The 22,616-nt window shown below is 37.9% G+C and overlaps 1 protein-coding gene across 2 annotated transcripts in view; it reads left to right on the top strand.

Annotated features, from left to right (window-relative positions):
- The window catches only part of FBXL7 (F-box and leucine rich repeat protein 7), a 290,290-nt gene extending 276,624 nt beyond the window's left edge, over nucleotides 1-13,666 (top strand). For both annotated transcript variants that reach the window (XM_077492025.1, XM_077492024.1), the window contains 2 exons: nucleotides 257-868; nucleotides 9,781-13,666. In XM_077492025.1, the coding sequence (XP_077348151.1) occupies nucleotides 257-868; nucleotides 9,781-10,517 (1,349 nt within the window). In that variant the 3' untranslated portion in view covers nucleotides 10,518-13,666. The remainder of the gene's footprint in view (nucleotides 1-256; nucleotides 869-9,780) is intronic.
- The last annotated feature ends 8,950 nt before the right edge of the window (nucleotides 13,667-22,616 follow it).

The raw sequence follows: 22,616 nt of genomic DNA, 5'->3' as shown, positions 1-22,616 counted from the left end.
ATATGAGTAGGAGAGTGGCCGGGATTCACGTAACCAGCCAGAAGAGATCTGAAAAAAGGTATTTAGAGGTATGGTTTTCAGCAAACACTTACACATTGTGTTATGGCTGGATAAAAGAAAGGGACTGGAAGTGATTTTTTTAAGGTAACAAACACTTTAATGTTGAATTTACTAAATGAAAATTTCTATTAAAACTTTTCATAAATCAGGCCATCAGGCAGCTTCTCATTATATATTTTATATCTCTCTCTTTCAGATTCAGACTTGAGTATGCGAACACTCAGCACACCTAGTCCTGCACTAATATGTCCACAAAACCTACATAGCTTTAAGAATGGAAGAGGATCATCAACATCATCATCATCCATCACAGGAGAGACTGTGGCTATAGTACATTCCCCACCACCTACACGTCTTACTCACCCACTGATACGCCTGGCCTCAAAACACCAAAAGGACCATGCAAATATCGACCGAATGCCAGATCAATGCATAATACAAATATTTTCATACCTACCAACAAACCAGTTATGCCGTTGTACCCAAGTCTGCCGACGCTGGTATAATTTAGCCTGGGACCCTCGACTATGGAGGACTATAAGACTAACTGGTGAAACATTAAGTGTGGACAGGGCCTTAAAGGTACTGACCCGTAGACTTTGTCAAGATACACCCAACGTCTGTCTCATGCTGGAGACAGTAATTGTTAGTGGCTGCAGGCGGCTCACGGATCGAGGGCTATACACCATCGCCCAGTGCTGCCCAGAGCTGAGGAGACTGGAAGTGTCTAATTGTTACAATATCTCAAATGAGGCAGTATTTGATGTGGTATCATTATGCCCAAACCTAGAGCATCTGGATGTGTCAGGTAAAGATAATTTTTGATCTATAATTGGATTTTACAGAAATGAGCTTGCATTAAATGCATGTAGGATATTTTGATATATTATTAACCAGCTCAGAGTCACATCCAGGCTTGGACATGCACACTGTATTACCCTGGACACCCATTGGAAAGTAGCCTTAGCCTGTAAGAACTAAACAAAAACCCAGCTTTAGAGTCTTTGGGGTTTATTTACTAAAGGAAAATTGTTTTTTTCACGTTGCAATGGAATTTTCCCTTAGGTTAGCAATTGAGGTAAAAATGCACTTTGAAAAGAATACCCAAGGGAAAAAAACTGTATTCTTGCTCACACGTGATTGGACGATTGAAGAGAGTTTTACCTCATTCTCTAATCTAAGGGGAAATTGCCTTGCAAAGTGAATAGTCTATTTGCCTTTAATAACAAAACCCCTCTTTTGAGGATCTTTGAGAATTATTTCACAGCACATGCAGCTATATAGGCCAGTGAGAGCATGTTTAACCACTTCAGCCCTGGAGAATTCGGCTGCTGAATGACCGGGCCATTTTTTTGCGATTCGGCACCACAACACTTTAACTGACAATTGCACGGTGGTGAGACGTTGCACCCAAACAATATTGACATCCACAAATAGAGCTATCTTTTGGTGGTATTTGATTGCCTCTGCGGTTTTTATTTTTTGCGCTATAAACAAAAAAAGACCACCAATTTTGAAAAAAAAACACAATATTTTGTACTTTTTGCTATAATAAATAACCCATTTTTTTTTTTTTTAAAAAAGCTATTTTTTTCTCAGTTTAAGCCAATATGTATTCTTCTACATATTTTTGGTAAAGCGCAAAAGCGCAATAAGTGTAAATTGATTGGTTTGCGCAAAAGTTATAGCGTCTACAAAATAGGGGATAGATTTATAGCATTTTTATTATTATTTTTTTTACTAGTAATGGCAGCGATCTGAGATTTTTATCAGGACTGCAACATTATGGCAGACACATTGGACACTTTTGACACATTTTTGGGACCATTGATATTTATACAGCGATCAGTGCTATAAAAATGCACTGATTACTGTAAAAATGTCACTGGCAGGGAAGGGGTTAACACTAGGGGGCGATTAAGGGGTTAACTGAATTTCCTGTTTGTGTTTCTAACTGTAGGGGGAGGGGATTTACCTAGAGGAAGTGACGGATCGTGATTCCTAGCTAATAGGAACTCATGATCTGTCACGCCTAACAGAACAGGGATTTGTGTGTTTACACACACTCGTCCCTATTCCGCCATTTGTGCCCGCGAGCACTCGTGGCTGGTGGTCATCGTGACCGTCAACCATGAGCAGCGACACCCCTGCCTGCTATCCCAATTCTGGGAGCCGACATAGCTATGGCGGCTTGCAGGAACATGCCGACCTGCCACAGTATAATGAGGGCGGCTGGTCGGCAAGCAGTTAAAGTTTGTTTTAATGTTTAAGAATATGTTAAGTTAAGTACTTTAGTTTCATAGTCTTGGCCCTTTAAGTATATAAATGTGTAATATATGAATTTATATATAATATAAATGTATAAATGTGTAAGTTACTGTCTTTTACTATTTCAGATTATTTATTCACAGTAGTTTCTGTTGAGTAAATATGCAAAACAGGTTTTTCAGTACAACTTGACTGTGATTTGTGAGCCTCATGTATCCTATTCTAACAGTTATGTAACCAGGGGCGTGTTTACTGTTTGTTTACTGTTTAAGATTTTTACCTCACTTCCTGTTTGATGAAACTGTTCTCACTGCAGCAGTCAGTGAGGGCAAATCTCTCTACTGGAGTCTGTTATAGCAGTACAGATCCAACAGAAGTTCTAATCCTTTTCTAATCTATAAGTAAAAAAAAAAACAACAAAAAAAACTTGGGTTGCATTATCATTAGCTAAAATAATTAAATTACATAATGGATAGAACTAACGAGTGAAGCCGGCCACTCGGTATACTCTCCAATGTAAATCTTTATTTGCTACATATTAAATGACACAGTGTACAGACTTGCTAACACATTTTGGCTACTACAGCCTTCCTCATAGCAGGATAATATAATTAAAAATAATTGCCTAAATATCTTCTATATCTGCTCCATAATTAATTATTGAGGCAGGATTCTATTAATTAAAAGCAGATGATGTAAATGACCCAGCATGGAGTAGAACATCATAAATGTATAGTTGATTTGCATAACCATATACCGTATTTATCAGCGTATAACACGCACTTTCTTCCCCGTAAAATCAGGGAGAAAACGGAGGTGCGTGTTATACGCCGATCCCCTGCCCTACCTAACCTCTTCTGCCGCTCTCGACGGCTTTCAGGTATTTTCGGCTGTTCTCGGGTATATTCGGCCATTCCTGGCTATTTTCAGCCATTCTCGGCTATTTTCGGCCACATTCGGCCAAGTTCAGCCGAAAATAGGCGAGAAGGGCCAACAATAGCCGAGAACGGCCAAGTGCAGCTGAAAATACCCGAAAGCCCCCGAGAACGGCCAAAAACGAGCGCCGCCGAGATACACAGGACATCTACTCTGTATCTCGGTGGCGCCATTTTTAAAATGGCAAGGAGACAAGCCTGCAAGGCTGCAATGGAAGGCTGCAATGGAAGGCTGCAAAGCAAGACTGCAATGCAAGGCTGCAATGCAAGACTGCAATGGAAGGCTGCAATGCAATGCAAGGCTGCAAATGACTGACAAGGCTGCAATGCAAGGCTGCAAATGACACTGACAAGGCTGCATTGATGGGCATTTAAATGTACCGTAAGTTTTTTTCCTTAAACTTCCCTCCTAAAAGTTTTTTTCTTTTAAATTCCCTCCTAAACTTGGGGTGTGTGTTACACGCTGGCTGGTGTTTTACGCCGATAAATACGGTAACTATTTCAAAAACAAATCTATATCCAATCTATTGTTCAGAATGAATGGTGCTCTTTAGATTGTTTAATGTGTTAATCCACTACACCTCCCATTGTAATAAAATACAATTTATTTTCCCATCTGGGTGAAAAAGAAAATTAATCTAGATTACCATTATGCATTTCTCTAAAATGTTTTGAAACATTAGATATATTTTCAGCATTCATGTTGTTTATATCATTGAAATGTTCTGATATTCTAAGGGGGCATATGGGAGGTGTGGTGGATTCACATGCTGAACACAAGAGCACCATTCGGTCTGAACAATACATTGGATATAGATTTGTTTTAGAATAGTTATATGGCTATGCAAATGGTCTATACATTTATGATGTTCTGAATGTCTTATCTTTCACATTTGGGCAGGATACTATTCTGTTAGTTCTACTCTATGCTGGGTCATTTGCTTCAGTTGCTTTTAATTAATTGAATCTACCTCTATAATTATGGAGTGCTTGCAGGAGAAAATATTTACATAATGATTTTTAATCGTATTCTCATGCAACGAGGGAGGCTGTAGTAAAATGACAAATGCGTTAGCAGTCTGTACACTGTGCACACTGTACACATTTGATATCTAGCCAATAAAGATTCACATCAGAAAGTATACTGAGTGGCCGACTTTACTTGGTGTGGAATTATTCAGGCAACACTAAGTACAGAATACAGTCCTGGATGTACAGAATAATTCATACTGCACCATTTAGTTGCTAGTTATTCTGCTTGTAGGGTGAACCCCTTTATAAATGGCACTTACTAATTTTGTTTCCAAAACACAAGCCATTGTCTTTTTTTCACATTACATGGTAAATGTGTAACATGTGTGTTCTTTAAATGAAGATTTGCTTTCTGATACAGCTGACAAACTTTATCAGTCCATTAATCTATTTGAAATGACGTTTAACAGCCCTGATGCTGTAGGGCAGACTATATTGTGCTAATTATTTTGAGAGGTTAAACCAGAACAAGTCCACCCCCCCCCCCCCCCCTTAATGTTTTATTCACAAATAAGAATAATTAGTATTTTAGAATTAATAATAAAGCATGATTCACAGTGAATTTTGTAAATCTACATTTTTAAATATAAAATATTTCAATGTTCAGCTATTTTAAGCAATATACTCACTTTTTCCAATAAATGCACTAAAGTGAACCTGCCAGTTCCATGAAACATTTCTGCTAAAATCTTTCTTTTGATATAATTTACTTTGTGTCTGTGAAAGACAAGAGATCCTAAACAAAGGCTATCATCAGGGCTATTTATTTCAAAATTGAGGTTATGGAGGAGGCATGGCTTAATGCCAGAAGGAGGTAGGATTTCAGAGAAATCATGGACCAGGATATGACTTTAATGGACACCGTTATCCTTTAATAAATCCTTCCAACTCCCTGAGCAAAGCCTGTTATAGCAGTCTTTAACCACAAATGACGCTGCGGTACGTACACATGTGCTATAAAAATAGCCCTTCACAGGGATCTTTTCTAAGTGAAGGCAAGCAATGTGTGGCACTTTGCAGAGCTACGCAGCGAATGACACTGGAACTGAGGGGAATGTAAGTATTTAATAAGCTGCACTACTCAGGGAGTGGCTTCATTCATTAAAGGGTAAGCAAACTTGCTCATGCCTGCTCATACACAACAGAATTCCAAATTCTTCTATGGGAATGGGAGATGGATCCAGAGGACAGTTTCAAACAATATCTTTTCCTGTAAGTGATTTCTTGTCTGCTATCCTATCTGACAAGGAATCTTCTTCCCGAACAATGCTGTATTTGTGACAAAGTGATAGCATTTCCCACTAATTTGCACATTGAGATAATAGAGGGATTATTAGAACAGTGTGCATTTTTTTTTATAGTTCTAGGACTCATACACACTAGAAGCTGCACTTAACATACAACCTCTGGTGTGTGTAGGGAAGACAGTGCTAATACACTGATCCTAGAACATCACATTGTTAACTTTCCTTTTTTTTTGTGAATTTAAATAGAAATGTCACCAAGTAAAATGTCATTAAGTTCTCTTGGCCACTGCTCAGTGTGATGCAGTGGATTGCAGAACTTGGAAAAAAGTACTGCATGCCATACTTTATTTAAATTTTTTTTTACAAACTTTTTTTGTAAAATAAGCAAAAAAACTAAACAAAACAGCATTACAAACCAATAACTACAAAAGAACGAAAAGAAAAGGAATAGGTCAAAGCAAAAATCCATTACATGAAAACCAACTGTCATTGAGCCCATAGTCAATCTGAATGGCGGTAAATGAACCATGGGTCCATACTTTATGTTTAATGCACACCACCACAAGACTTTTTGCTTTTTTTTGCACCTGGTGTGAACAGGCGCTTCATAGTGCAAATATTATTAGGGGAAGGGGAAGGGAAAAAGGAAAACACAGAGATCAAAGTACTAAATTACAAATTTGGCCCCACAACCTCTTAAAAGGTTGATAAGTTTGAAGACAAGTGTCCCTAGAGTGCAACTGTATCACAAAATTATTTCTGCTATGATAATTGAGTTGACTTTTTGAAAAACCACAGCAAACTACTATTCTACTAGGATATGCAATATGTGTTGAGTAGTCACCGCTATGTATTAAATCAGCTTGTGAGTTAAAACCTCAAACCTGACATCTATATATATATCGGGATGACTAATAAAAGTGTTGTGCAGAGGTCTGATGACCTTAGCCCAAAGAGCTGAAACCAAAATTCAGAGCAATGTAATTCATTACCAATGTCAGAGCATCTTCTGAAACATGCTCCAGAGACACCGGCATTAAACAAATCCACTAGTGATCATGTAAGTCCTATGAAAGATATTAACATAGGTTTATATGAATAAAGTCAAATTACTTACTTGGTTTAAAGTCTTGTAACAATGATTCCTTCAGGAGGTCAAGAGGATAAAGTTTAGGTCCTGCTCCCATTTAGCCATAAAGGCTATTTTATGCCTCACAGGCTTATTCAAAATTGAGCATATATATGAAATTACATTTTAAATTGGGGGAATATAAGTACATGATCTTGAAGAATGATACTGTGATAGATGTGGTATGTGATAAAGCGCACTGGGTCAAAAATCATGTCATCCTTATCCTTGCTTCACTAACTGAGTAAGTGACTCAGAAAAAATGTGTATGAGCAATTCTCTTTAAAGCAAACTTGCAATAGAAAAAAAATTCAACTTCCAGTGGCCCTACATACCTCACAGTTCCAGATGCTTGCAAATCAAGTTCATATTCTGAATTAGACTCTGGGGTATCCAGGATCCCAGCTTCAATAGAATAACTCTGTCCCCTTCCCTTGCTAAGTCAGGCTGGTTAGGATGTGGCTTTTACAGAAGGTCTCCCAGCTGCTTCAGGCACAATGCAGGACTTTGGATTCTCTAAGACCTCTTGGCTTTAGCTCTGCAAGCTTCTCAGCCTAGATGTCATAGGCTTTACACACCTCTACCACAGTTGGCTTCTATATTTGCAGAGGCCCTCAGTGCACAGAAAAGTGTGGCCCCACCCAGCCCTGCATTCCCCCTTCTTATTTGTTGACAAGTAAATTTTTTAAGGCTGTATTTTTTTATTTTATTGCGAGAATGCAATTAACAATAAGAATGGCCGTAGCATTTGGCCAGTAAGTCAATACAGGAAAAACAATTTACTGCATGTTAGTATAGGTTGAGAGTGACCTAACAGCACTGGATCCAGTGGATAGAACTGCTCTTTTACACACCCGGTTCCTGGCAAAGAATAAAATAATCTCCACAATCAACATCTTGTGAGGGAATGATTACATCACTTCTCTTAAGTGGTAATACTGCCTTCACAACCTCCCTCTAGTCCTAATGTTTAGAAATATGGGTGATGCCTGCCCATTTGCTTTAGAGGATTGGAGCAAAACTGGTCTAGAACAGCCAAGTGCTCATTTAACACCAACATTATAGAATCTGCTTGAAAAGGTATTAGCTATCCGTGCTGGTACTCAATACCAGTGGAGTAGTACTTTATAACTCATGATAACTGATGCTTTAGAGCCTGCGGCCAAAAAGGGAGATGTTTTCCATGTCTGATGGTCCTGCCTGAACCTGAACACCTTTTGGTCCAGAATTGTCTGCCTTATCCAGACTTTGTTCAGAAGCTGTGGTCAAAAGGTAATATCTTCTATGTCTGGGGGTCCTGCTTGAACCTGACCACCTTTTGGTCCAGAATTGCCTGCCTTACCCAAACTTTGTTTCACACTTCCTTTCACAGAGACCAGGGAATGGGCTTATAGCACTACTCACTCCCAGGACTCACTGTTGAGCCACAAAGACTGGTTACTCTCCTCTTCATTGCAGTTGAACAGTGCATTACTAATGAATGAAAGAAATCTAGAGTTCATTTAGCAGAAGTTATAAGGCATATGAATACTTTATTTGTCAAAAAAAACAAAAACACAACAACACTCTAGCAATATCACGGATCACCAATCAAAATTCCTTAAAGTTTGGCAACCCTGGCTTTATTATAATCTACCTACCCTGGACCCAGCTAACCTTAGCCACTTATAGGCACTCATACAATATTTGGATCTATGGCCAAGTCCTTAGATGTGGTGGCTGAAATCATGTTTTCCCTTTCAAGCTGAGAATTTTTCTGCAAAATGGAAAAATACATTTCAATCTAAATTCCAGTGTCCTATGTAACTTCCTGTGTAATGAATCTATATCTCAAATTATGTTATCAGTTTCACAGTGAACTACAAAAATCCTCCTGTTAATAGGGATAATGATTAGGGGAGGTTCTTGTTGTCCAACTTAAGAGACCAGCCTTTAATATAGCATAGTGAGTGAAGGGTATTTCCCTAGGGCAGGAAGTAGGTCAATGAGAGGTTTGAAAGATTAAATAGAGGAAATGTAATCCTAAAAAAGGAAACAAATGCAGCCATCGTATCTAGGAATTGTGAGCTGCAATTTATTCAATTTTTTGTGGTTTTAGATACTTTAACATGAATGGCATGCTGAAATGATTTTCTTAAAGTAATATTAAAGTCTTGTCTTTGTTCTTTTTTTAAATAATGTTATGTTCACCTGCTCTGTGCAGTGGTTTTACACAGAGCAGTCCAGATCCTTCTCTTCTCAGGCCCCCTGCAGGTGCTCTTGGTCCCTACCTCCTGTCAAGTTCCCCCAGCGCAAGCAGCTTGCTATGGGAGCACCTTAACAGGCTCACTCCCAAGCCACAGCTCTGCATGTCCATTCACACACAGAGCCCTAGCTCGGCCCTACCCCCTCCATCTCCTGATTGGCTTGCTGTCTGTTATTGACAGCCAATGAGGAGCGAGTGTCTCCAGAGAGCCAAGGCTCTTGTGCACATTGCTGGATCGAGATGGGGCTCAGGTAAGTATTAAGGGGCTATTGCACACAGAAGATTTCTTACCTTCATGCATAGCATGCATGACTGTAAAAAAATTGAGCCTTTAAAACCACTTTAATTTGAATGATGAATGAAAAGGCATACAATGAGTTTTTACTGCTATGAGAGGTTCCATTTGAGAAATATCCCCTACTGCACTGTATCAGACAGGAAGTGAGAATAAGTCCCCAACAGCAACACAGAAAAACAAAAATGTTTCTCTTTTTTTTAATAGAGGATTTTTTGGGCTTAATATACACTTTGGGAAAAATGCTGCATGCAGTAAGTTATAGTAACCAATCAATTAATATTAATTTTCTAATTGTTCTCAGATGATGAAATAAGGCATTTTGTTATTCATTGTGATTATTCTGAATTACTGCTCTTTGCACAACAGTGCCCTGTGTTCTAATGTATTTAAGACTGAAAGTGAAAAGCAAAAGATCATGGAGGAGGTACAATTTGTTGGATAGTCTTTATAAATAAATAATTAAAGTCTTATGAATTAGGTTCTATGTAAAATTAGAAAACATGAATAGGAAATGCTCTTTAGTTACACTGTCATTATGTGTACTAAGTAGTTTCTTCCTTTTCCAGGCTGTTCTAAAGTGACCTGCATCAGCTTGACACGTGAAGCTTCAATTAAATTGTCTCCTATGCATGGCAAACAGATATCAATCCGTTTTTTGGACATGACAGACTGTTTTTTGCTGGAAGATGAAGGACTGCACACTATAGCAGCTCACTGCACTCAGCTTACCCACCTCTACCTGCGTCGCTGCATTCGTATCACTGATGAAGGTCTGAGATATATCATGATATACTGTACATCTATCAAGGAGCTAAGTGTCAGCGACTGCCGCTTTGTCAGTGACTTTGGTATGCGTGAGATTGCAAAATTAGAATCACGTCTGCGGTACCTAAGCATAGCCCACTGTGGAAGGATAACTGATGTGGGCATCCGTTATATTGCCAAGTACTGCAGTAAGCTGCGCTACCTCAATGCTCGAGGATGTGAAGGCATCACAGATCATGGGGTGGAATACCTTGCGAAAAATTGCACAAAACTGAAATCTTTGGATATTGGGAAGTGCCCTCTAGTTTCAGACATTGGTTTAGAGTTCTTAGCGCTCAACTGCTTTAACTTAAAGCGCTTGAGTCTTAAATCCTGTGAAAGCATCACAGGTCAAGGCCTACAGATTGTGGCTGCCAATTGCTTTGACCTACAAATGTTAAATGTTCAGGATTGTGATGTTTCAGTAGATGCTCTACGGTTTGTCAAACGCCACTGCAAGCGTTGTATAATTGAACATACAAATCCTGCATTCTTCTAAAAAATACAGTGCATTAATATGTATAACAGATCTTGCACATACAGTAACTTGTCCATACAAAGTTCTGCTTTTTTCTATGACAAGAACGGAAAGTAATTATGTGTTTGTTTTTTGTCTGCAGTTCAGATATCTAGACATGCTGAATAAGAACCGTGCATTTGATCAGTGCATAATATGCGTGTGTATGTGCTTTACGTTGCTATGTTAAGGTGATAATCATTAGAAAACATTCCTGCCATTGACAACATGTGTGAATGTGTCAAATGCTGCATTTGGTAAAACCTACAAGATGTTACATAATTAAAATGTTAGAGTTTCTTTGTAATAGAACAAGTGAACACTTTCTGCAATTTATTGTATTAAAGAGAAAGAAGGATAAGTTCACTGCCAAAACAAATTAATTATAATCACATACACTTACCACCTATTTTGCATTAATAACCTTTTCATTATGCAATAAAATAAAAAATAATACATGTCATCACATTTCCCAATTTGTCCTGTTTTAGGAGGAAACCTCATTAAACTTGGTCATGCAGTAGATTGAGTAGAACTACAAAACGGTTCATTATTTAATTTTTTTTTGGCAGAGCCTGTGTAGAGAATAGAGTTTTCATATAAAGATAACTTGCTCTGTTAAGGTGACATTCATTTTTAATTTTTCCCTTCATTTTCTGCCACTGCAGCCTTGTAGAATTCATTGTTTTGGTTCAAGGTATAATCTAATAAAAAATATGTAGTATGGAGTCCATAACAAGGATCTTTATATAGGGCTACAAAAGTTGATATGACTTTACTGCCAGATCATCCATGGAACAAATTATTAACTTTACACCAAGTTGTACTTATAGTATGCCCAAGTACCAGAAATGCAAGTGGTCACTGCTGGGTTATAGTAACCATATTATAATACGGCAGTTATGCAAAAATCTATCTTGAAGCTGTAGCCATACGCATGCATGCTGTTTCCCATGCCAGAGTGGAAGAAATTTGCTGGAGTCCTCTTAAAAAAACAGAAAGGCTGCTGAATCATAATGTCACTGGATGCAAAAAGACCTCCCCTATTTTTGTGAAAATACAATTTTTGAGTGGTAATTCTAGGTGAGTAATAGATACCTCTGTGCCTTGATTAAAATCTGTTTTCAAGGAACAGGGAATCACAGTAAATCTCAAGTACAGACGTAATGCTTCCAGACATCCATTCGGTAATTAGCAAGAGGGGTCATAGCTCGATTTTAAGCCCTCCCATTCCTAGGTGCCTTAGGTGTAGTTGTGGATCTGCAACACCTGAAGTATATACCCATTATGCAATAAACAAAGCAAGATGACTACATAACTATAGGGTCTTCACGTAACTACTGCAAAGAAAGTGGAATGAGTTTAATTTTCCTTATTATATAAATCAGGCTTAGATACTGAAAAAGTATTTTCCACTCTCACTTAAATAGGCACAAAAATCAATGTGTCCGGAAGCCTAGCACTGGGAAGGACTTCCCTTGGACCCTTGCCAGTTTGCTAATTGCATCATGTAACAGTGACACAGAGTGTTAGAACATAATAAAGCCGGATATGTTGTAAAAAAAAAAAGATTGAATGTTGATTTTGGAAGTGTCACTGCTGTGCTCTATAAAATAGAATTCTCAACACTTCTCCCCTGTTCCAGTTGTCCTCTGTTTCAATATCTGGTAGAGTTGGAGTTGATAACAAATCAACATATTGTACTAGTATTCCTAAAACGTATGACCGCTTGCACTACAGGTATCTAAAACCTGCTTATCACAATGGTGGCAGTATAAATGGTTAGATATTTTTGTACTTCAGTTCAAAATCCTTTGGTATGACCCTTTTTGTACATGTTCTCTTTTGCTTTTAGCGGTAAAGTTAATATTCCCAGTTATAACATTATGGCTTACACAAATAATGAAAACAGCAAAGCATAAATAAAAATTACAGTTGTTTAACAGCTATTAAAATCCTGGGGTGATTTAAATAAGTGAATTCTCTATGGTTGCTAAAATGTACTGCTGTTACACTTAGTTATTTGTGCTATTTACTAAATAAGCTTTTCTAAGTATGGCAACCAGGCATTGTTACTTAACAGATTATTTTCAGAGAAATTTAGTTTACTTTTCCTTGACATGTATGGTAAAAAAAAATGCAGAACTATAAGGAACCATGCACCTTCTATGCAACCCATTCCCACAACCAGAGCTACAGTATATACAGTATATCACACACCATATTTGGTCTAATGCCTATAACAGCAGAGACAGTAGGAACAGCCCCCGACCAAGAACATTTGCAAATTTGTTTATTTTTCTTATTTTGTTTCCCTTTTTTTAAAACTCTGGGTATGTGTTACTAAAGACAGCAATAGAAATATGGGAACAGGAGGCATGAGATGAGTTAGAGTATTCTTCATAGTTTAGAAATCACAATTATATCTTTCCTCTTACTTGTATGGTGTTTTGCACAGTTGAAAATTTGTTGTGGAAGGGAGTTTAACAAGACATGTGGCCACTCATTAAAATTAGAAGAAAAGATGTTTAACCTTAAACTACGTAAAGGGTTCTTTACTGTAAGAGTGACAAGGATGTAGAATTCCCTTGAAAATGTGGTGGTCTCAGTGGGGTGCATTGATAGTTTAAAAAAAACTAAATTAGATAAGCACCTGAACGACCACAACATACAGGAACATACAATGTAATACTGACATATAATCACACACATAGGTTGGACTTGATGGACTTGTGTCTTTTTCAACCTCACCTACTATGTAACTATGTAAAGCAGACCACATACTGCATCTAATATTTTTTAAATAATATAATCAAATGACACTGGCTAGTAATTACACTCATATAAAGAATTGTATCATTAAGTAATCTTTCTAGGCCCATAAAAAAAATTATTAAATAATTTTGTCTGCTCAAAAGAAAAACAAATATGGCCACTTCTGAGATGCACGCTGTTATCTATATGCATGCCCATTTGCTAGGGTGCCACCTGTTCCCAGATTACTGAGAAGAATAGCTTTCCATATTGTTTCTGATTCCTGCTATATAATGTTTGCCAAGCCTCCATAAGCAACAAGTGAGAACTTCAGCAGTGCATGTGTGCAAACAAAATAAACACTTATCAAAACCTTATTTCATCCACATTCTTTACTTAAAAACATGGACTTCCATCCACTGCTCTAATGGGTATTAGGTTTTTGTGCCCCATAAACATTAGCAGTCTACCAACGCAATATGTACTATATAAGCAAAAAATTACACCTGACTATCACAAATACTGTATGGCCAAAAGTGTGGACACCCATCTAAACCATTAAGCTCAAGTGTTTCCAGTGAAGGTTACTGTTAATGCTACAAGGAGTTTACCATCAAAGTCATACTAAAGAATGCAATATAAATGCCAATCTGATTACAAAATGTATCAACTGTCATTTTTTTAACATAAGAAGGCCATAACGCATCATTCGATGCTATCAATGAATCCACAATGAATTCTGATCTAAACTGAAAAATACTTTTTTTAGACCATATACAGAATAGGACACTGTGCAGCTTAAATAATAAGAATTTCATTTTACATGCATGTTTTTGTATTTCTCCTAAATACTGTGAATTGCATAAATTAACAACAGTACATCTACATGATGGACGCCAGTCCACACGCTAAAATGGCCTGCATTAGCATGCTGGCTGGTGTGAATGAGCCGCTAGATTAAAACCATCCATATTGGCTGGTTGCAGGTGGGTTTAAAGCTGCAAACATCCACATGTGTGTCACATATTCAGTCTTCTTCAGAAGAGCCATGTAGAACAGTAGTATTGTAGTCAGAGCTGTAAAAAAAATATGTCTGATTGCTTGTTATGGGTTCCTCAAATTAAATAGGCAAACACCAAATTCTGAAAGGTATTTTGGTCATAAACAGCCTCCCCAACTTACATCCAGTAATGCATGGCCTGTTAATAGTTTGTAGAGTACTGCCTTGTAGAAGAGCTGTGTCTATTCTCCTTATACTGAAAAGCTTGGGTTCTCCCAGGGGGTTCCATCTGCACTGGGTTGGTAAAATACAGTAGGGATTCATTATTAGCATTGGAAAATACAAAAATTTTGCATATAGTCAAGAAAAATATTGTGGGGAATTTGGATATTGTAGGCTGCCTTGCAGTATTTTAAAAAAAAAGAAACTTTTTTTAGGTAGTAAAAGTGTGCACGCAGTTTATTTATGACCCTGGCTATATCACTAGCTATACCTACATTATACCTATACAGGTAAAATCACAGAAGAAAATCACACATTTTAAATGCTTAGATTTCCTTTCCTTACAGGTTTTTAATTGACTGGTAACTCTCCCCTCTTCTGAAAGTGTTACATTTCTGTCTAATTGCTTGTCCAGCATCTCAGTCTCTCCCCTCAACTCCTTCACCTTCTTACATAACCCTTTATGTAGCAGCTGGGGGAGGAGTGAAGGGGCATACTATAAATATCCATCATATAAGGATGTCTAAGGTCTCATGAGTTACAGCTCTGAATCTGCTGGGGCTGCTGACATCACATCCTAAAAGGTGACACCCAGCAGCAGTTTTAGTGCTTTTGGATGTCAAAACAAAAGAGGCTTCTACAGGTAAATAACATACCTAAAATATGTTCACGTATAATTTTATGAGAAATTGTTGATGAAATAAATGGTCTGGCAGCAGGTTCCCTTTAAAGAAAATCATACAGGCTGACAACTTTTTTTGCTCTTTGCTTGTCTATATGGAGGGCTTATGTAGATGGGAGGGAGTAGAGCTGCATGATTCTGGTAAAAATGATAATCACATTTGTGCTTAGAATAAAGATCACGATTCTTGTGGTGTAACATCATCTTTCACATTATACAAAAAAATTGGGCTAACTTTACTGTTTATTTTTTTAAATTCATGAGAGCGTATTTTCTCAGAAAATTGCATTTGAAAGAGCGCTGTGAAAATAAAGTCTGACATAAAATATTGCAACAACCATGCAACAAGCATTTTATTCTCTAGGGTCTCTGCTGATATATATATATATATATATATATATATAGAGAGAGAGAGAGATATATAGAGATATATAGATATATATATCTATATATATATATATATCTATATATATATATATATATATATATATATATATATATATATATATATCATGTTTGGGGGTTCTAAGTAGATTTCTAGCAAAAAAATTATGATTTCAACTTGAAGCCAACAAGTGTCAAAAAAAGGTCTAGTCTTTAAGGGGTTAAATTTCCCACATTTAGGCCCCTTTCACACTAAAAATAGTGCCTGCAAAGAGCCCTGAAAGAGCCGCTCAGTGCACTCCAATGTGAAAGCCCTGAGGGATTTCACACTGGAACAGTGCGCTTGCAGGACGGTCAAAAAAGTCCTGCAAGCCGCATCTCTGGAGCGTTGTAGGAGCGGTGTGTTTACCTAAAGCCCCCCTTCCCATTGAAAACAATGGGGCAGCGCTTCAAAACCTGCCTGCAAAGCGCCGCTGCAGGCGGTTTTAACCCTTTTTAGGGTTAAAACTGCCCCGCTAGTGGCCGATCAGTGTCGCTAGAACGACCGTAAAGTGCCGCTAAATATAGTGCCGCCTTACCACCAGCGCACTGAGCGCCCCAGTGTGAAAATAGCCTTACAGATGTTACAATGTTTATAATTAGCTCAGCTGAGGAATGTTATGAAACTTGCCAGACTGCCTGTTTTTTTTTTTGTTTTGTTTTTTACAGCTGTCGGCTTGAGCAGTGAACTCTGCATAGAATCGGGAAAATGCTTTGTTAAGATTGTGAGGGGGAAAGAATCTCGATTCTTAACGATTAATTGTGCAGCTCTAGGAGGGAAGTTACGAGAGATGTGTGTACTTTATAATGTCTCAGAAATTAAGTAGGCAAGACTGACAATTCATGCTTTAAAATTCAAAGCCAAAAATACACTGGGGTCGATTTACTAAAATTGGAGAGTGCAAAATAGGGTGCAGCTATACATGGTAACCAATACGCATCTAACTTGAGTTTGTTCAATGAAGCGTTACAAAAATTAACGGAAGCTAATTGGTTTCTAGCAGGGCTGTGCCAAATTCAGTTTTAGTAATTGAACCCCATTGTGTTATCATATCAAAGAGGAAGTGAGGAGCTCAATGTGTTTCATCTGATATTTTTACTGTACTTGCAGCGTGCTTATAGGAAATATCCATGCATTTTTGCGATGGCATACACTTTCAGACATTTGCCACCAGAACAAATTTCCCAAATGGAAGATTTCTTCTCTATTTCTGCTCTGGGGACAACTCAAAATATTGGAATGCCTCTTGCTTTTCTTCCGGCAACAATGGTGACCAGGTGAAACAGAGAGGGTGAATCTCCCAATGGGAACATGACAGCAGTTCTAATCCCTCACCACTCTATTGAAAACAAGAAATAAAGATTTGGCTTGGATTACCCTTAATATGCAATGTTTTAGCACAAGTATGGTTAGAGCTGGGGTCCTCAATGCCCCCTTGTATACCGGAAAAAATTCACAAGCACAGCTATACCCGGAGGGAAATTTGTATTACAGCGTAACAATAATTCAGACATGGATAGACTCAATGAAAAAAAGTTACATCTGAACTCATATTATAAACAGTTGTTATACTGAATTAAATGGTAATTATTGGATTTATGTAAGAACTTCTTACTGGATGTGACTGTTTAATGTAATTGTAAATGTAATTAACACATTTCTATGATAATTTGTTGGTATTGTATCTCATTGATAGTATTAAAGCTGAACTCCTGGAAAGATCTTCATTACATATTTACATTGGTCCCACTTGGCACAATGTCTGTATTCATATCTCACATTTGAGGGGCTTCTGAGTAAGTAAAAAAATAAGTACAGTAGTCTCCACTATTACAGCAATAGCCACTATCTTTCAGGTCCTGCTGGGGTTCTGTGCGAACAGCACATACAAAGAATTCTGTGAATGGCAGCAGTGTTGAGCAAGCAATCCTCTGTGGTCAGTTTGCAGAGGAGAAACAGCTAGTACAGGACCCAAACATTGGAAGCTATCACTGTAGTAGCACAGACTACTACAGTGAATGTCAACTTCACCAGCGACCCATCAGGTATGAAATTTATATACTTATATTGTACCAAGCTGGATCGATGTAAGTGTGCAAAAAAGATCATACCTAGAGTTGAGTTTCAATAAAATGACTTTCACATATTACTATAGTTTGCCCTGAGATGTTTTCTTTAATCCTTATAGCTTGATCTGCTTTCTTACAGTTCAATAAAAGACTAAAAGTAACATAAATACAAATAAAAATGAAGGAAAATATACCTTTGTGACTACATACCCTTCAATACACATAATATACAGTGCCTTGAAAAAGCATTTATACCCCTTGAAATTGTCCAAATTTTGTCATGTTACAACCAAAAAAATAAATAGGTTTTATTGGGATTGTATGTGATAGACCAACACAAAGTGGAACATAATTGTGAAGTGGAAGTAAAATACTTTGTAAAACCACCTTTTACTGCAATTACAGCTGCAGGTCTTTTTGGGGATATTTCTACCAGCTTTGCACATCTAGAGAGTGACATTTTTGCCCATTTTTCTTTGCAACATAGCTCAAGCTCTGTCAAATTGGATGGAGAGTGTCTGTGAACAGCAATTTTCAAGTCTCGCCACAGATTCTCATTTGGATTTAGGTCTGGACTTTGACTGGGCCATTCTAGCACATGAATATGCTTTGATCTAAACCATTGTAGCTCTGGCTGTATGTTTAGGGTCATTGTCCAGCTGGAAGGTGAACCTTCATCCCAGTCTCAAGTCTTTTGCAGACTAACAGGTTTTCTTTGATTGCCCTGTATTTGGCTCCATCCATCTTCCCAACAACTCTGTCCAGCTTCCCTGTCCCTGCTAGGGAAAAGCATCCCCACAACATGATGTTGCAACCATCATGTTTCATGGTGGGGATGGTGTGTTCAGGGTGATGTGCAGTGTTAGTTTTCCGCCACATATAACGTTTTGCTTTTTAGCCAAAAAGATCAATTTTGGTCTCATCTGACCAGAGCACCTTCTTCCACATGTTTGCTGTGTCCCCCACATGGCTTCTCACAAACTGCAAAGGGAAGTCCCTATAGCTTTCTTTCAACAATGGCTTTCTTCTTGCCATTCTTTCATAAAGGCCAGATTTGTGGAGTGCAGGACTAATAGTTGTCCTGTGGACAGATTCTCCACCTGAGCTATGGATCTCTGCAGCTCCTCCAGAGTTAATATGGGCCTCGCGGCTGCTTCTCTGATGAATGCTCTCCTTGCCCGGCCTCTCAGTTTAGGTGGACAGCCATGTCTTGGTAGGTTTGCAGTTGTGCCATGCTCTTTCCATTTTCGGATGATGGATCGAACAGTGCTCTGTGAGATGTTCAAAGCTTGGAATATTTTTTATAACCTAACCCTGCTTTAAACTTCTCTACAACTTTATCCCTAACCTGTCTGGTGTGTTCCGTGGCATTCATGATGCTGTTTGTTCACTAAGGTACTCTAACAAACCTCTGAGGTCTTCAAAGAACAGTCGTATTTATATTGAGATTAAATTACACACAGATGGTCTCTATTTACTAATTAGGTGACGTCTGAAGGCAATTGGTTCCACTAGATATTAGTTAGGGATATCAGAGTAAAGGGAGCTGAATACAAGTGTGTCACACTTTTCGCATATTTATTTGTAAAAAAAAATTGAAACTATTTACCATTTTCCTTCCACTTCACAATTATGTGCCACTTTGTGTTGGTCTATCACATAAAATCCCAATAAAATACATTTGTGTTTTTGGTTGTAACATGACAAAATGTGGAAAATGTCAAGGGGTATGAATATTTTTTCAAAGCACTGTAAAAAGAAAGGGCTATGGATAAATGGTTTGGGTTCCTGTCTTTAAAAACTCGCAGTATCCTGTCTTTAAAAACTCACAGTATAGGTTTTTTTGTGGAATAGATTATCGTGACCTAATATACATATCCAGGCCTCATGTTGAGGTCCTTAACCGAGATTTAATTCACAATACATGCTGTGTATCTAGGAGAATACTATTTTTCACTGTAAAACAGATTTCAATAAGCACTTTCAGAACATTTAAATGAGTTGCCACTTACTAATAGTAATTTGCAACATAGTGTTATACAAATGTAAGCCATTATGGGTATTTTTTTGGTAAATTGGCTTGCCAACATTTTATAATTAATGATGATTAAAATGTAACAATGATTTCCTCTGTAAATGATCCTATTTACTTTCTACTACCAATTAATGCTATACCATGTATATATGATAACGCTTCTGTTAATTTTTTCTGTGCCTTGAGCCATACATGCACTGATTGTACTGGATGTAGTCCCCGTATGAGTCTGTCTGAAATCGACAAAATTCTTCCACAATATGAATATTCTAATACAAATAACGGCACACAATGGATTGACCTATGTTATAAACAGTATACAGTATATTCAGGTAAAGAACAATATATAAAAGAACATTACCTTATCACTAGCCCCCAGAAATTCAGCAGTGTGTGTGTCTATATCAAAATGATACTGGTTCCTGAACATTGCTAGTATGAAATAGGTTTCATTGTTGTTTTTACATTGATTTGATGCACCTACTAAATAATAACACACACTACACACAACAAGCATACAAATCTCAGAACACTGTTAATGTGCACATTTAAACTTTTGTCACCACAATAATCAATGACATGTATGTGACTGCCATGTTCTAGTGAACGCAAGGGTGACTACACCCACCATGCAAATGTAAATGTCCAATTTCTAAGTGCCTCCTCTTATTGATTGCTTGAATCACTAAAGACCTGATATCATGAGCCTGTGACACTGTACTCACCAACATCTGAGCATTTATGCATTTAGTGCTCCCACGTATGGTATGTAGAAAGGTTCACTGGTATGGAAAATGTTGGTGGTATGTAGGAATTTCCACTACTTTGGCACATGTGGGTGATATATAGAAATGTTCATTGTTGTGGCAATTGTTGATGTACCCAGATATCAATATCCATTGACAGAGCCAAATATTACAAGAGTACATTCAGAGTCAAAGGTACAGGCAGAGGTGAACAAAGTTCCAAAGGGTATAGACAGCTGCATCCACAAGAGAGAACATTTATATCTACAATACTCTTTTAAATATTCCACAAACTCCACAAATTCTAAACTGAATGGTAGCAGAACAAAAACCACTACACTGGAACCTTCAAGCATGTGTTTTCTATTGAAAATATCACATGAATGGATAGTTTTTTTTAGAGATGTTTTTATTTATATTTTAAATTGGCTGGAAAACATAGACTTACCCCACAAATCCAGATGTGCCCCAATGAAACTAATTTGACTTTTATATGATCTTGGGCATTTTAAACAACTGACACATTTGTAAGATTAAATATAGTAAACAAATAACATTTCAAACAAATAATAAAATAATAGATTTTTAAAATAAAACCCCCCATTCAAAAGCATTGCTATGTAAAGACCTTGGTTAATTTAGACAGTGGGTGGGTAGCTGGATCACAAAAAGTCAGTCATGGAACAGGATTAGTATTTACTATCAGGTTTATCATTACATGGATTTTTGGCACTTCAAAATTGTAAGTGAATAGCACTAACACTTTTATTCCATTTGCTATTTTGGCACACATATATTACACTTGTATGTAATTTATAGCACTACAGAAAATAAAATGAAGTTACTGACTCTTAAAGGGGTTGTAAACCCTTGTTTATTTTTTTAAAGGAACATGTCATACTTATCTCCACTGTGCAGTGCGTTTTGCACAGAGTGGCCTACCTCTTCTGGGGTCCCTCAGTGGCACTGGTGGCTCCTCCCTGCATCGAGTTTCCACTTTGGAGAAGCGCTCTCCTTGGTGGACACCCGTGCGGGCACGCTCCCAAGTCCCGCATCTGTGTCCATTCACATAGAATGCAGGACTCGTCCCCGCCCCCCAGCACTGCATCATTGGGTTTTATCGACAGCAGGGGGAGCCAATGGCTGCGCTGCTATCAATCTATCCAATCAGGACACGAGACACCAGGTAGAGCCGGTGTGCTTGTTCCCAGCTGGAGAAAGATCGGGCTCAGGTAAGTAAAATGGGGACTGGGGGGGGGGGGCTGCAGCACCACAGAAGGTTTTTCACCTTAATGCATAGAATGCATTAAAGTGAAAAAACATGAGGGTTTACAGCCCCTTTAAAGTGCCCATACTATTCTTAAATAAAAATAATTAAAAGAGCACTACTCAAAAAAGATCTAGTCCACCTCTGTCATCCAAATTGCTAGACTTACCGAGATCTCAATCCAAGGCCCACGTTATTATTTACATACCTCCACTGGCTTCCTGATTTGATGTCTGTTGTCTGTGCAGTTCATCCCCATAAACCTCTATGGGTCTGGTAGATGAATCGGCTCCAATCTGTCAACTAGCTCCATAGAAGCCTATAGGACCAAACTGCACAGGCGCACAAAGACATCAAGAAGCCAGCAGAGAGATGTAAATAATGCCAAAGGAGTGAAATCCAGGTAAGTACAGCAATTGGGGGGGGGGGGGGAGGTTGGCCTTGACATACTTTGGGGGTGGGGGCAAAAGTCTAAGGAAAATTTGTGATAACGTTTCCCTACCCTTTAAACAATTCATGCAAAACCTCTCTAGCTGCTTGTACTGTGAAGCTACTCTTTCTCAAAGTTCACAACAGAGACTCTAAAGTTGGGTTTTAGTTTCTAACAGCTTAGACACACCTGCTGTGTGCTTACCTCAGAGTGCTGGTCATCTTCCAAGATTTTGCATCAACAAAAAGCAATAATAAAATAACTAAGATTTCAGTGCCTCTGATATGAACTTTGAAGATGAGACTCTCCACTCTTCCTATAGCTAAAAGGTAAAGGGGGGCTTGTTTTAATGTTCCTTTAATATTAATCAGAAAACTACCACATTATGGCCACTAGATCATAGAAAATAATCAAATTAGGCAAATTGCAATAATTCTTTGTGATAACTGTGC

The sequence above is a fragment of the Lithobates pipiens genome, unplaced genomic scaffold (assembly GCF_037356315.1).
Source record: "Lithobates pipiens isolate NorthernLeopardFrog02 unplaced genomic scaffold, aLitPip1_a1.2 Scaffold_19, whole genome shotgun sequence".
Taxonomy (NCBI): Eukaryota; Metazoa; Chordata; class Amphibia; order Anura; family Ranidae; genus Lithobates; species Lithobates pipiens.
The sequence above is the reverse complement of the archived record's forward strand: the minus strand, read 5'-3'. Positions and strand labels throughout refer to the sequence as shown.